Source organism: Myxine glutinosa, chromosome 5 (genome assembly GCF_964187855.1).
Source record: "Myxine glutinosa chromosome 5, kmMyxGlut1.1, whole genome shotgun sequence".
NCBI lineage: Eukaryota > Metazoa > Chordata > Myxini > Myxiniformes > Myxinidae > Myxine > Myxine glutinosa.
Window position 1 is genome coordinate 57271743 of NC_136265.1, and position 13962 is coordinate 57285704.

At 42.5% G+C, this 13962-nt stretch overlaps 1 protein-coding gene across 1 annotated transcript in view; it reads right to left on the bottom strand.

Moving 5' to 3' along the window:
* Positions 1 to 13962, bottom strand: part of LOC144892278 (uncharacterized) — a 41819-nt gene that overhangs the window by 11446 nt on the left and 16411 nt on the right. The window contains exon 2 of the mRNA XM_078778088.1: positions 4799 to 4861. Coding sequence (XP_078634214.1) covers positions 4799 to 4861 — 63 coding nt within the window. The remainder of the gene's footprint in view (positions 1 to 4798; positions 4862 to 13962) is intronic.

The window sequence follows — 13962 nt, forward strand, 5'->3', positions numbered from 1 at the left end:
TGAGTGCGTTGCCATAAGGGACACAGGTTTGACAACAGAGGGGACTATGAACAAAGGAATCTTTTCCATAATCCCTGTACTATTTAGCACGCCCTGCTCCATCATAGCAGGCACATCAATACAGCTTATCCCGAAAACTGGACTACACATAGAACTTATTACAGGGTAGATTCCCTATCGCGACAGTCGAACCATGTTACCTGCACAGATCTACCTGGCCCGAGATATTCCTTTACCCCACCGACATAACAATATATTTAAAAATAATTCGAACATGCTTGCTCAATGGCCTAATGGATAAAGCATCAGACTCCCAAGCTGGGATTGTTGGTTAAAATCCCATCTGGGTTGAATCTTTTTTTCCCCTTACTTCTTCAAGTCTTTTGTATAGTCTTGTATAAAGTCTTGTACGATGAACAAATGCATTTTGTTCGTATTTAAAATATATCTTGTGAAAAATGCCAGGGGCATAAAAAGGCCCCTTTATCTGGTATGTGCCATGTGGCAAACTATAGAAAAGAAGGGACATTCTTGGGAAAAATGACAGGGGCACAGAAAAGGCCCCTTCATATGTGGTACTTGCAGGAGTACCCCGCGTTGCAAAGCGAAAAGACACATGAACATCTATCTAGAATTCCAGTAATCTCTGTGTGTATGTTTGTATGTTTGTATGTTTGTATGTTTGTATGTATGTATGTATGTATGTATGTTTGTCTGTGACCGCTGTTTCGCGACAACTACCGGTCCGATATACTTGCAACTTGCCAGGTATATTGCTGGGGACCCGAGGATGTGCCTTTTCAAGGTTTCATATTAATCGGACAAGTAGTTAGCGAGCTATGGCGATTTCTTTACCAAACTCCGCAAGCCGTTCGCTTTGGACCAAACCATTGCATGTAAATAGAGGGGGGGGATTGTCACCGTACTCGCAAGCCGTTCGCTTTGGACCAAACCATTTCATGTAAATAGAGGGGGGGGATTGTCACCGTACTCGCAAGCCGTTCGCTTTGGACCAAACCATTTCATGTAAATAGAGGGGGGGGATTGTCACCGTACTCGCAAGCCGTTCGCTTTGGACCAAACCATTTCATGTAAATAGAGGGGGGGGGGATATAATTTTAGATATAGATATAGTACGGGCATGCCCTAGTATTTGAAATGAGGGCAATTATAATGGAAAAGCATTTACATCCAAATCAGAATCCATGACAAATGTCAAATCATCATTTTACCTTTGCGTTGAATATATGCTGCTGAATGTTGATCAATCAAAGTTGATCACGTTTTGAGAAAAGTATGATGACGTTCAGGAAGAGGAAGAAGCCTTCCCACCAAGTTCGACCGCTTCCAGAATTTTAATGATTATTTGTGTTCAAATGTCTGGTAATTGTTTTGTATTTATTTATGCAAATGTGCACTTGTATAAACAGAGGCATGACAGAAGTAAATAGACACCAGTTCATACAAAGAGGTGCCAATTTGATTCATTCACCTGCATGAAGAAGTAAATGAATTTTATTTGCCAGATGTCGGGCACACCTTAATATGAACTTTTCCAGAGCATTACTTGGTTCCTCAGAACACACAGGGAGTCCACCATGCACACAAGATTTTTGAATGTCCCTTATTTTGTATTGTTTGGCATTTTCTACAAGCTATGGAATGTCCCTTCTTTTCTATGATGTACTTTGCCACATGGAGCATACTACATAAAGGGGCATTTTCTATACCCCTGGCATTTTCCCAAGAATACTTATTGACTCAAGACATTCAAACTTTTCATTTTTAATTGGTTTATTTTAAAAATTCCCCCAAAAATTGCACTTTGACATTAAGGGGTATTATGTGCAGATCAGTGACAAAAGATATCTCCATTTAATCAATTTTGAATTCAAGGTGAAACACAAGAAAATGTGAAAAAGTCAAGTGGTGTAAATAAGTCATTCATATTCCTGTGTCTCACTTTCAGGCATGATTGTCAGTGGGCAAACCACATTTCAAAGTTGGTTTCCAAAGCCAGCAGCCGATTGGGCTTCCTGCATCATGCAACATCCTTTCTTGGCACACCTTTTTTTTTTTCTTTTTTTTTTTGTATACATAATCGAGGCTCGTGAAAGAGCTAAGACCTGCACTCATATCCACCAACTCGGCCTTCATCTGCAGCTTGAAGGAGTACTGCTCTCCCCCTGGGCAATCGGTGCCCCTGCCTCACACCTTGCTAAGCTTGACGCCAATAGAAACCAAGACCTTCAATATTATTGGAATCTACTGTGACGAAGATGAGTCAGTGGGCCTATCACTTTCCCATCGCAGACAGCTTGGTCGTCTCTCTGTCTTCTAGGGTCTCCTTTTTGGTCTTGCACCCTCTGCTCTTTCCGTGCTTTGTTCCCCCTAGGTTTCTGCAGGGTACACGCAGTCCACCATAAACCCCCTGCTGGTGAAACTACATTAATCAGGATCATGATTCACCTCTGCTCATTATCTCCACCACCAAGGGTGGATGGAGGTTATGTTTTCACCCCTGTCTGTTTGTTTGTTTGTTTGTTTGTTTGTTTGTGAACAAAATATCTCAAAAAGTTGTGGATGGATTCGGACTAAATTTGGCAGAGATGTAGCGTGTGTCACAAGGACGAAATCATTAGATTTAGGTGAAGATCCAGATTCGGCTACGAGAATTTTTAAAGTGATTCTTCACCATTGGGAAGTGGGGCCAAAAATGATACAAAGTAGGATATCTCAAAAAGGAGTGGACGGATTTGGACGAAACTTGGTGGAGCCGTTGGGTGTGTGACAAGGACTAATCATTTCGATTTTGGTGAAGTTCTGAACAGGGATTCGGATATGAGAATGATTTAATTTTTTTCAGTGATTCTTCACCATTGGGAGATAGGGCCAAAAACTATACATTGCAGAATATCTCAAAATGTAATGGATGGATTTGGACGAAACGTGGTGGAAAGGGTGTGCGTGCGTGACAAGGAAGAATCGATTAGATTTTGGTGAAGACCTGAATATGGATTCAGATATGATTTTAAAAAATAATTCGGTGATTCTTCACCATTGAGTGATATGGCCAAGAAGGCGGAGGTATGCTCTCTACTGAGTGCCATTCTAGATTGTTCTTTTTTCCCTGTGTCTTGATCTGTTCAGTGTTCTAGCTCTTTCATGAGCTTTGACATTGCAGGAAAAACAAAAACAACAACAAAAATAAAGTTAAATTTAAAACAAAAAAAAGAATTCCATGGTTTGCAAATCCAACTACAATATACCCTTCCCTTTTTTGCTCTAACTTTTGCAATCAACACCTCATCTCAACAACAGAAGATACAACAACAACAACAGACATTTTAAGGCCATTTTCCCTGCAAGACCGGGGGTTAGCCTTGCGGTCCCCATGACAATGTTCTCCATTTTGCCCTATTTTCTGCATCTCCCCTTGTTAACCCCCTTGCCCGCATTTCTTCTTCAACGATCTTTAGCCAAGTCTTTCTCGGTCTTCCCCGTCCTCTACTTCCTTCTACATTCATTTCCATCACTCTTCTCAACCAGTCACTTTCATCCTTCCTCAACACATGACCAAACCATCTCAACCTGTTCCTCTTCACAGCATCAATCACAGGCAATATTCCCATCATCTTTCGCAATTCATAATTTGTCTTGCTCTCTCTAAACGATACTCCGCACATCCATCGAACCATTCGCATTTCCACCCTTTCCAGCCTTCGTTGCTGCTCTACGTTCATTACCCATGTCTCACTCCCATAAATCATAACACTTCTCACACATGCAGCATACACCTTTCCCTTCAGCTTCAACGACACTCCCCTCCTCGTCAGCACGCCACTCAGTTCCCGAAACGTCTTCCATGCACATCTCACTCGAGCAACCGTTGCAGAGTCTGATCCACCTTCTCCATTCAGCATGTCTCCTAGGTAACAAAATGTTTTCACACCTTCCATCTTCACGCCATCTCCAAGATCCAACTCAACATTTCCTCCATCTGCAGCTCCCTCTGTGCACACCTTCCACTTGAATGTAGCTGCCACACTGGTTAATGACCCTCTCAAACCACTACATTTTTGATGAACCCACTCAGCGCACATTGTACATTGAATGGAATTCACTCCGACACCCTTCCTACACACAGCACACGGCCACTTCCCAGTTCTTTCCACCTCAACACATGCTTTACCACTTGCCATCACCTTCGTTTTTTCCGATATTCACCTTCAGACCTTTTGTCTCCATACATTCCTTCCACTTGTTCATCTTCTCCTTCAGTCCATCCATACTTTCTGCAATCAACACCAGATCATCTGCATACAACAACTCCCACGGTAAACCCTCCTTTACGTTCTGACCCAGCACCTCCATCACAGCTACAAATAGTAGTGGACTTAGTACCGACCCCTGATGCACTCCCACCTTCACCTCAAACTCACCACTGTTCCCGTCCTTCGTCCTTACAGCTGTGCACGCTCTTTTGTACATTGCCATCACGACTCTGATCAACCATTTTCACATTGTTACGCATGCAGTGTTACGTTAACCCCCCTAATTTCTTCCATCACGGTCAACAACACAAAATCATCAATAATAAATGATCAATAATAATTCACATGGACATTGCATTGAACCAATGCACTGCCCAACAGTCACTCGTAAAGAAATTATGACTCCCCCCTGATTAGCATCAACCAGAAACTTCAATTGGCAAAACAAACAAAAATAGCGTTCTCATTTTATCATAAAAAATAACGAAAAAGAACTACAACATGAAGATTGTTGTCGTTCAAACCTTTGTCGAACGAGGAAGACTGGTCCAGCCACTCGGACTCCACCTTCACAGCCACAATAAAATCTGAAAATAAAACATCACACTCGATCTCAATTTTAAGGAACAGTTCTAAACAAAGTCATGATCAGAACATTGTATCGAAAGTCTACACCCCCCTTTCAAAGTTTCAACTTTTGTTGCCCTTTCGCCTGGAATTAAATTGCATTAAATCAGACGTTTTCCAATTTATTTACATATCGCAACCCACAACTTCCAAGTGAAAAACAAATTATGCAAATTTCAGAAAATTAATAAAAAATACAAAACTAGCATATCTTAGTTGGATAAGTGCCCACCCCCATATAATAGCAATTATAAATTAGCTCAGGTGGAACCAAGCACCTTCAAAATCACACACCAAGTTAATTAGCCTCCACCTGTGTTAAATTGTAGTGATTCTGATTATTTCAGCATCACGGGAATGGGAGGTCTCTTGCGGGGCAAGCTCGAGAAAGCACGTCCGAGTCGGCGCTGCTCGATCTGTGCCGGTAACTTGTATCCCGTCAGGTCTGACTTTCCGTGATCCCTTGTTTATTAGTCATCTTAGCTTGTCGGAGTGTCGTGCGGGGTGTGGAAGTTAAATTTAACACTTACATTTAGACACACACCAACACATACACACACTTTGTTTTATATATTATGCTTGCGTGATTATACATACTAGCGTGACTCGGCGCACTCTGCGCGCCTCACCACACGTCGTTTCAGAGGGATAGGCATCTTTGACCATTTCGGTGTCTTTTGGGTTTCATGGTGTTTTGGGTCTTCAGGGTCTTTTGGATCCTCTGGGCCTTCAAGGGTATTTTGGGTCTTTGAGGTGTTTTGGGTCTTCAGGGTCTTTGGTGTCTTCAGGGTCTTTTGGGTCTTTGTCTTCAGAGGCTTTTGGGTCTTAAGGGTCTTTGGTGTCTTTTTTGTCTTTAAGGGTCTTTGGGTCTTCCGGGTATTTTTGGTCTTCAGGGTCTTTTTGGTCATTGGGGTCTTTTGGGTCTTTGGGGTGTTTTGGGTCTTCGGGGCCTTTTGGGTCTTCGGGGTGTTTTGGGTGTTCGGGGTGTTTTGGGTCTTCGGGGTGTTTTGGGTCTTCGGGGTGTTTTGGGACTTCGGGGTGTTTTGGGTCTTCGGGGTGTTTTGGGTCTTCGGGGTGTTTTGGGTCTTCGGGGTGTTTTGGGTCTTCGGGTGTTTTGGGTCTTCGGGGTGTTTTGGGTCTTCGGGGTGTTTTGGGTCTTCGGGGTGTTTTGGGTCTTCGGGGTGTTTGGGGTCTCCGGGGTGTTTTGGGTCTTCGGGGTCTTTTGGGTCTTCTGGGTCTTTTGGGTCTTCTGGGTCTTTTGGGTTTTCGGGGTGTTTTGGGCCTTCTGTGTATTCAGGGTCTTTGGGTATTCAGGGTCTTTGGGTATTCAGGGTATTTGGGTATTCAGGGTATTTTTGAGCCTCAGGGCCTTGAAGGGTATTTTGGGTCTTTGGGGGTCTACAGGGTATTTTGGGGCTTTAGCGGTCTTGGTGGTCTGAAGGGTATTGGGGGAATTAAAGGGTCATCAAAGGTCTGAGGGGTCTCAGCAGTCTCAACGCAATTAAGAGGGTTAATCAAGAGGGTGGTAATTTTTTTGAAGAAGAAGAAGACGTTTTCGTCGCCAATAAACATACATACACAGCGACATAACCATATACATTTGCTCTTTTATAACAAAAAGAAGATACACACGACTGGATGCGAGGATGTTGCAAAATAAACACCATTTAAGTCGTCAATCACATGGTGAAAGTTATAATGTGGTAGAAACTACACTGTGTTAAAATTAATTGAACGGTTCAGTGCAGTGTTGAGAACAGCCATGCCATGATGGGGAGGTGGGGGGAAGCCAGCCGGCTCTCCCGCGTCAAACATTTGTGGAAGGATGTGTGGTTTGGTTTATGGTCACAACAACCCTTGTCCTGTATTGAGGAATGATAACATCTTGTCGGGGTGACGTCGTTTTATGATTAATATTGTTACGTTTGTGGGACTGTCAATCGTTTACAAAGCAAGCATAGACGATTCGTGTTGTTTTGGGTGGATTGCGCAAGAAATGCCAGGTCAACTGTGGATCCCAAATAGGACCTTTTCGTATTATTTTTACTTTTTCTAAAAGTTTACCCCATATCCACTCCCTTTCATCCACGTGATTTTGACTGTTGGTGGTGGAACACAAAAACAGCTTTGGAAAGGATTCAACTCTTTTTCTTTGTAGCAAGAACGTGTGGGAGGAGATAGGCAGAGGAAGAGGAAGAGCGGCTCTTGGCGGCACGTTAAAAAGAGAATCCTTGCTCGTGGCGTGAACGGCTTGAGCATGTTGGTGTGAGGGACTGGATCTCTATGAACGTTCTGAAGGATTCAGTGTGCAAGAATCAGGTGGACAAAAAGGAAAAGAGGTATTCCGTGGAAAAGGGCGCTTCTTTGGGTCTCTGCGGGGACAATCGGTGCCTCATGCTGTGAACGGGCTCGACGTGTGCTTTACGAGGGAGTCGAACTCGATGAACTTCCTGAGCTGAGGGATTTGATGTGTTGCATGAAGGAGGTTGGAGAAAGGAAAAGGCTCAAAGGAGAAAGGAATCGCAGAGCGTGATGACTGGTCCATTCACTTTGTTCCCACCAAGCCCCGCTCTGACGAGCATCGATGAATCTGACCTTCAAACAGGCCTGAACCCCATTCCATTCCCATCCTCACGTCCCGTTTTATTTGAATTCCCTGCGAATATTGTTTTTTTTGTTTTTTTTGCTTCCCTTTCCCTTCTTGGGTTAGATAGATGGTCTGTGTGTGTGATGTTGTGTCGGCCTTTCGTATCGGATGTATGTGGCCTGTGTTAGTTGTTACCTCCGCAACCAAAGGTCGATGGAGGGTATGTTTTCACCCCTGTCTGTCTCTTTGTTTGTGAACAAAATATCTCAAAGTTGTGGATGGATTCGGATGAAATTTGGCAGAGAAGGAGCGTATGTTACCAGGACGAAATGATGGTATTTTGGTGAAGATCCTGATTCGGATCCAGCTGTTCGAATTTTTTTTCAGCGATTCTTCATCATTGGGAGAAAGGGCCAAAACGATACATTGCAGAATATCTCAAAAAGTTGCAAACGGATTTGGACGAAACTTGGTGCACCAGAGGGTGTCTGACAAGGACAAATGGATTCGAGTTTGGTGAAGATTTGAATATGCATTCGGATATGAGAATTGTTGAATTTTGTCAGTGATTCTTCACCATTGTGAGATAGGGCCAAAAACAATACATAGCAGGACATCTCAAAAAGTTATGGATGGATTTGGACGAAACTTGGACAAGTTATGTATGTCACAAATAAGAATATATTCGATTTTGGTGAAGATCTGAATATGGATTCGGATATGAGAATTATTTAATTTTTGAAGTGATTCTTCACCACTGAGTGACATGGCCAACCAGGCGGAGGTATGCTCTCGACTGAGTGCCGTTCTTGTTTCAGTCTGTCATGATTCATTAACTAAGTCCGTCATCATACTTATATGATTTGCTTATTGTATCGTTTTGCATTCTTTGAAGTAAATTGATTGTATTTCATTTTGTTTGCTTGACATTTTTCGAATCAGGTTGCAAGCTCCCCTGAGCTGCATTGTGGCAGTCTAAACTCTTGAGCCTCCACTGCTTGCATTAAAACAAAAGTTCAAGTTCCCCAAAACCGCTCGGTCAGCTTGCCGGTGTCGCAAAATAAATCCGCCCCCGTATAAACTCTCCCCCCTTGCGAATCTGTACCAGTACAGATTGATACTGTATTTAATTTATTGAAGAAGTACAACGCCGCCAGCCTCAAGAGATGGTACAACGGAGAAAAAGCAGATGCCACCATCTCTTCCAGTATCCAGCAGTCTGCGCCGACTCCTTCTGCACCATCATCTCCATCTAACTCACTGCCATCCTTGACATCTCCGAATCATGGACCGAGTTCACCATCCCAACCATTGGAACCATCCTCCCCAACGACGTCACAACCATCCTCGTCATCCGTGCCTTCGAAATGCCATCCGTACCAGAACAGACTCTGTACCAGTATAAACTCGCCCCCGGCGGATACGTTTCTCACCCCCATCAGAATAGAATCGCCCCCCATGCTCGTTTACATTACCATTCAATACAACATATTTGCTGAGCATTTTCTCAACAGATAAGGTCTTGGCGTTTCAATACGCGCATTATTTATTGTATTCTCACAATTGATATAATATACAGAAAGCAGATAAGGCATTGCGTGATTTTTAAATATAAATAATGATTATTTCAGTTGTTTAACATGAACCTGTTACTCCGAATTGAAATATAATTACAATATAATTATCTCAATTATTTAACGCCACAACACCTGTCAATCGAAACAAGGATGTCAATATCTACCTGTATGAACTGAACTTTTATTACTCTCTTGCATTGCCGTGTGACGCTGCATATAAGAGGACATATACAATTATGCATATACAATTCTACAGGATGTTGGGAAGTGTGTGCACGTGCCATAGATATGAATTTTTTTCGCTATTATATACATGCGACATTTTGAAGTGGTACGGATTCGTCACTTCCGTTGTTGTGGTTCTCATCTACTGTAAACATTTTTGGTTGCATGTACTATTATTGTTATCGTTTAAGTGAAATAGAGATTACTATTTTCAAAAGGTAAAAAAAGTTAATGTTTTAAAAGAAACCGGAACCGGTAGATGATGAAGAGGAGGAAGAGGAAAAGAAGGCGGAGCGAGTGAGTTGGAAAAGAAGCTGAGCTGCTTCGAGGTCGTGAGCGAACATTGGCGAACGAGGGTCACGAGTGAGCTTTGGGTTTCCTGGGAAAGGGATTCCTGCGACAGAGTTGTTATCGCTGTGACAGATAAACCTGCGTGACAGGTTTTGCGGTTGATTCCAAAGAGAATCGTTGGAGTGCCATTACATCTCGAACGGGCCATTGGCCATTTTGACTCACGCCGATTTTCGCATCGCTCCAGGTTTTTCACCTGGCTTCAACCATTTTTACCGCATCCAGACGTTAACTTGGTGTGTGTGTGTGTGTAACGTGGCTTTTGAGTGGGAAATCTGCGGTTCGCCGATTGGGAGCCGTCGAACGTCCATACCTGAAGGTGCGATTTCCCCGTCGCTTCTGGAGTGTGCCTTCGCCCATCTTTGGCAGTGTGACTGTCAACCGAGCGGGATTCTGGTTACGATACGACATCATTCTGACGATCACTGGAGCGGATCGACTTTGGCTTGATGCCGGGATAGAGACATTGGGAATGTTCTTGTTTCACTCACTTGGAGCACAATGAGTTACCTTGTATGAACTGATGGTACCATCATAGGAAAATGATATATTGGTTGTACAATTGATTACTATTGTTATTGTACTGTTATTCTTGTGTGACCTTAATACAATACTTGTTTGTTGGTAACAATTGGTGTGGTTTCACCATTGATCTTTGACATACAGAATAACACATTTTTCTTCCGTGACTCCTCTCGGGTCTCGGAGGTACACCGTGACCGGGGTGTGGGGAGGAGCACGTAACAGAAGCAATTATGGGCCTCAAGATGAATGTTTACATTCGTATGCATTTGTTTATATTTTGATAAATTAACATCAAATATAAATATACATATGGAAATATTGGTTTACAAGAGGGGACGTGGTAAAAGTACTGCTAATATTGTTTGGGGAATTGATTGAGTGCGGACTAACACATTTTCTCAATCTTTTTAAGACATACTTTAAAACACTTGATATACATAGTAATTATTGATTGATTTTGACGCTCACCGTGGAAGACGTTACACGTGTTAGACCATGTTTGAAGAAACGAATCGTGTAATCTATAGCTATAGTGTGTATTTTCTTTTCTTGAGATTTGATATCAATATCACATTGTTGTAACCATACATCATGATGGCGTAAATCAAAATTTTCGAATAAACCGCGCACGTTATGATGTGCATCAAACATTAATTTTTGTGGTGCTTATTTTTGCGGATGAAATTTCGAAGAAGATGAAAATAAATGAGATTACACAAGTTTGTTTTCTTTACAATGACCAAGTGGTTTTGGTCTCAATCCCAACTCGGAGTTGGCGGTTTTAATAAAGTTTACGCAAAAGCTAATGGAGATATTTAATATATATATAAACACTGGGTGACAATTATTTTAAACTATATTTTATTGTAGAAATTGTCACATTTCAACAATTTACATACTTACGTATATGATCGATAAATAGTAATAGGAATTCTTATGTTATGTTATGTAGCTCTCCCATAACGATACAAATACTGACATACATTACAAAACGTGCGTTCATGGAAATTTTAAATATCGATATTAACAGCAGTGGTATTCTCATATTATATGTCACATATTTAGTACAATACTCAAAATGTGCATATTAATACTCATAGCATACAATACAGGGACACAATATAAATCAAAACAATTAGACTCTAGAATGAGACTCTTTCTGGTTTGAAAACATGTTTAGATTAATGTTAGATTAGATTAGATTAACTGGTTAGCAGCGCAATGAGTAAGAAAACTACATACTCAAGAACAAGAAATAAATTCTGATAAACGCACACATTACGATCTCCGAAACGGATAATCAGTTGATAATCTGGCAATCAATGTCACTTAAAACTGTGCCCCAGCATATGTGCATGAAAGTTTGATGTAGGTGGGAGAGGGGCAGAGGTATTTAAATGACTATCATTTAATTAATCTGACATGCTTGGGGCTTTTTTGTATTTCTGTATATAAATATCATTCATATCACTGTCCTCTCATCCTTGCTTGAGAAGTCACTGCTATCACAAGTTATTTCATCACCATGGATGCTCCAGAGGTGACATATCTGACAGACTATCTTGAATCTGGTACCTATCCTCCTGATTTTGACAAGGAAGATAAGCGGCGGTTAAGAAAGAAGGAGGCATTTTTTAAGACAATCGACAGGGTCCTGTACCACAAAGGCAAAGATGGCAAGAAGTAGAAGGTTGTCATCGGAGATGACGAGAAGCAGAAAGTCATGGAATCCCTTCACTCCGACCTCGTTGGGGGATGCCATTTTGGCCAGAATGCAACTAGAGTGAAGATCAGCGAGAGATTTTGGTGGAAGAAGATGACCAACGACATACGTGAATTTTGTAAGAAATGTCAGAGATGTCAAAAAGCAAACACCAACAACAGACATCATGTTGCTACGTTACACCCTGTTCCGGTAAAAGACCTTTTCCATCGCCGGGGAGTTGACCTTATTGGACCATTGAAGGAGGCGGCCGATGAGAAGCATTATGTCATTGTTTCCACTGAGTATTTGACCAGATGGGTTGAGGTTGATTCATTAAGCGACAAATCTGCTGACAGTGTTCACTGTTCATGCTTTTCTGATGGGACTGGTGCATAGGTTCGGCGCAAGTAAGGTTCTCCTTCACGACCAAGGTCGCGAATTTTGTAACTCTTTGGTGAAGCAGTTGTGTGACATCCTTGATACAGACCAAGCAATGACATCTGCTTATCATCCACAAACGAACGGTTTGACAGAACGTTTCAATCAGACTATGGTAACGCAGCTTATGAAGATGATCAACGACAAATGTGACGATTGGGACAAGTACCTGCAGCCCATTGCATTTGCCTACCGGACAAACCCACAAGCCTCAACGAAGATGTCACCTTTAGAACTCCTCTATTGTCAGAAGGCCCGATTACCTGTTGATCTGCAGACCCCCACTGACGCAGAGGACTCATCGCTGCCATCACAACCTGACCCAGATGCTGTCGCAACCCGGATGAAGCAGTTGGCTGATGCCATTTCACGTCGACGTGCTACTGCCCGAAGCAACATTGAAGCAGCCCAGGCGAAACAGAAGCAACGTTATGATATCAAGCACAGTGGTCCCATGTTTAAGGTAAACAGGAAGCAATACATTATTGAAATTTGCAATCTAACTATGTAATCCTCAGTATGACATTGTGTTGAAATGGAAATCTAGCAACAGATCCGTCGTGAACAGATGAATATGAACAATTGAGTTATTGCAAATTATATAAATGAAATATAACATGTTTTAACATGTACATCGTGATGAGGTATCTGATTGGTTTGACCTCTTGGGCATGCATACGGTAATCTTTCGACACATATTTACACAGATGGGTAACTAATTCTTTTGTTTTCTAGGCCGGCGATCAGGTTGCCTGTGTTAATCGTCGGTGAGAGACACGGATGGGTGATAAGCTAACAGCCCGCTTCCAGGGACCTTATGTCATCACCAAGTCCTTGGCAAGGGATTGTATATTCGACAGAAGGGGTCCTCTGTTCTGAAGAAGAAGTACAACGCCGCTAACCTCAAGAGATGGTACAACGGAGAAAAAGCAGATGCCACCATCTCTTCCAGTATCCACCAGTCTGCGCCGACTCCTTCTGCACCATCATCTCCATATGACTCACTGCCATCCTTGACATCTCCGAATCATGGACCGAGTTCACCATCCCAACCATTGGAACCATCCTCCCCAACGACATCACAACCATCCTCCTCATCCGTGCCTTCGAAATTCGCCCGATCCTCACAAGAAGTGAATATCACAGACATTGAAGAATGAGAGATCCAGTTCATCCCGAAGAATGCCTCGTGGCGAAGATTCAACTGCGAAAAACTGGATATTCCAAAACCACGTGGTCAATGCCCAGTTCGAAAGCCAGGTGTCCTGGATGACAGTCCCAAAAGAATAGATCCCATAGTTGGTGACGGAAACTGTCTATTTTGGGCCATCTCCAAGGAGATTTGTGGAAGCGAATCCCAACATGGTGTCATCAGATCGAATGTCGTGGACATTCTCGCTGATGCTAAATATCGACATCACTTTGAAGGATACTCTGGACATCCTGATATGACCCATACCAGTATTTGCCATCCAGTGGTGTGGAGAAAAACTCTGTCTGGGCAACAGATGTAGAAATAGTCGCTGCTGCTTCCCTGTTGAATACAGCGATCACCATACACACTGAAGACAGGCATGGCCAAAGAAGATGGATGAGATATGATCCCTTGTGTGTCGTCACACCTGTGAGTGAAAGTGACTTCACATGCATGAT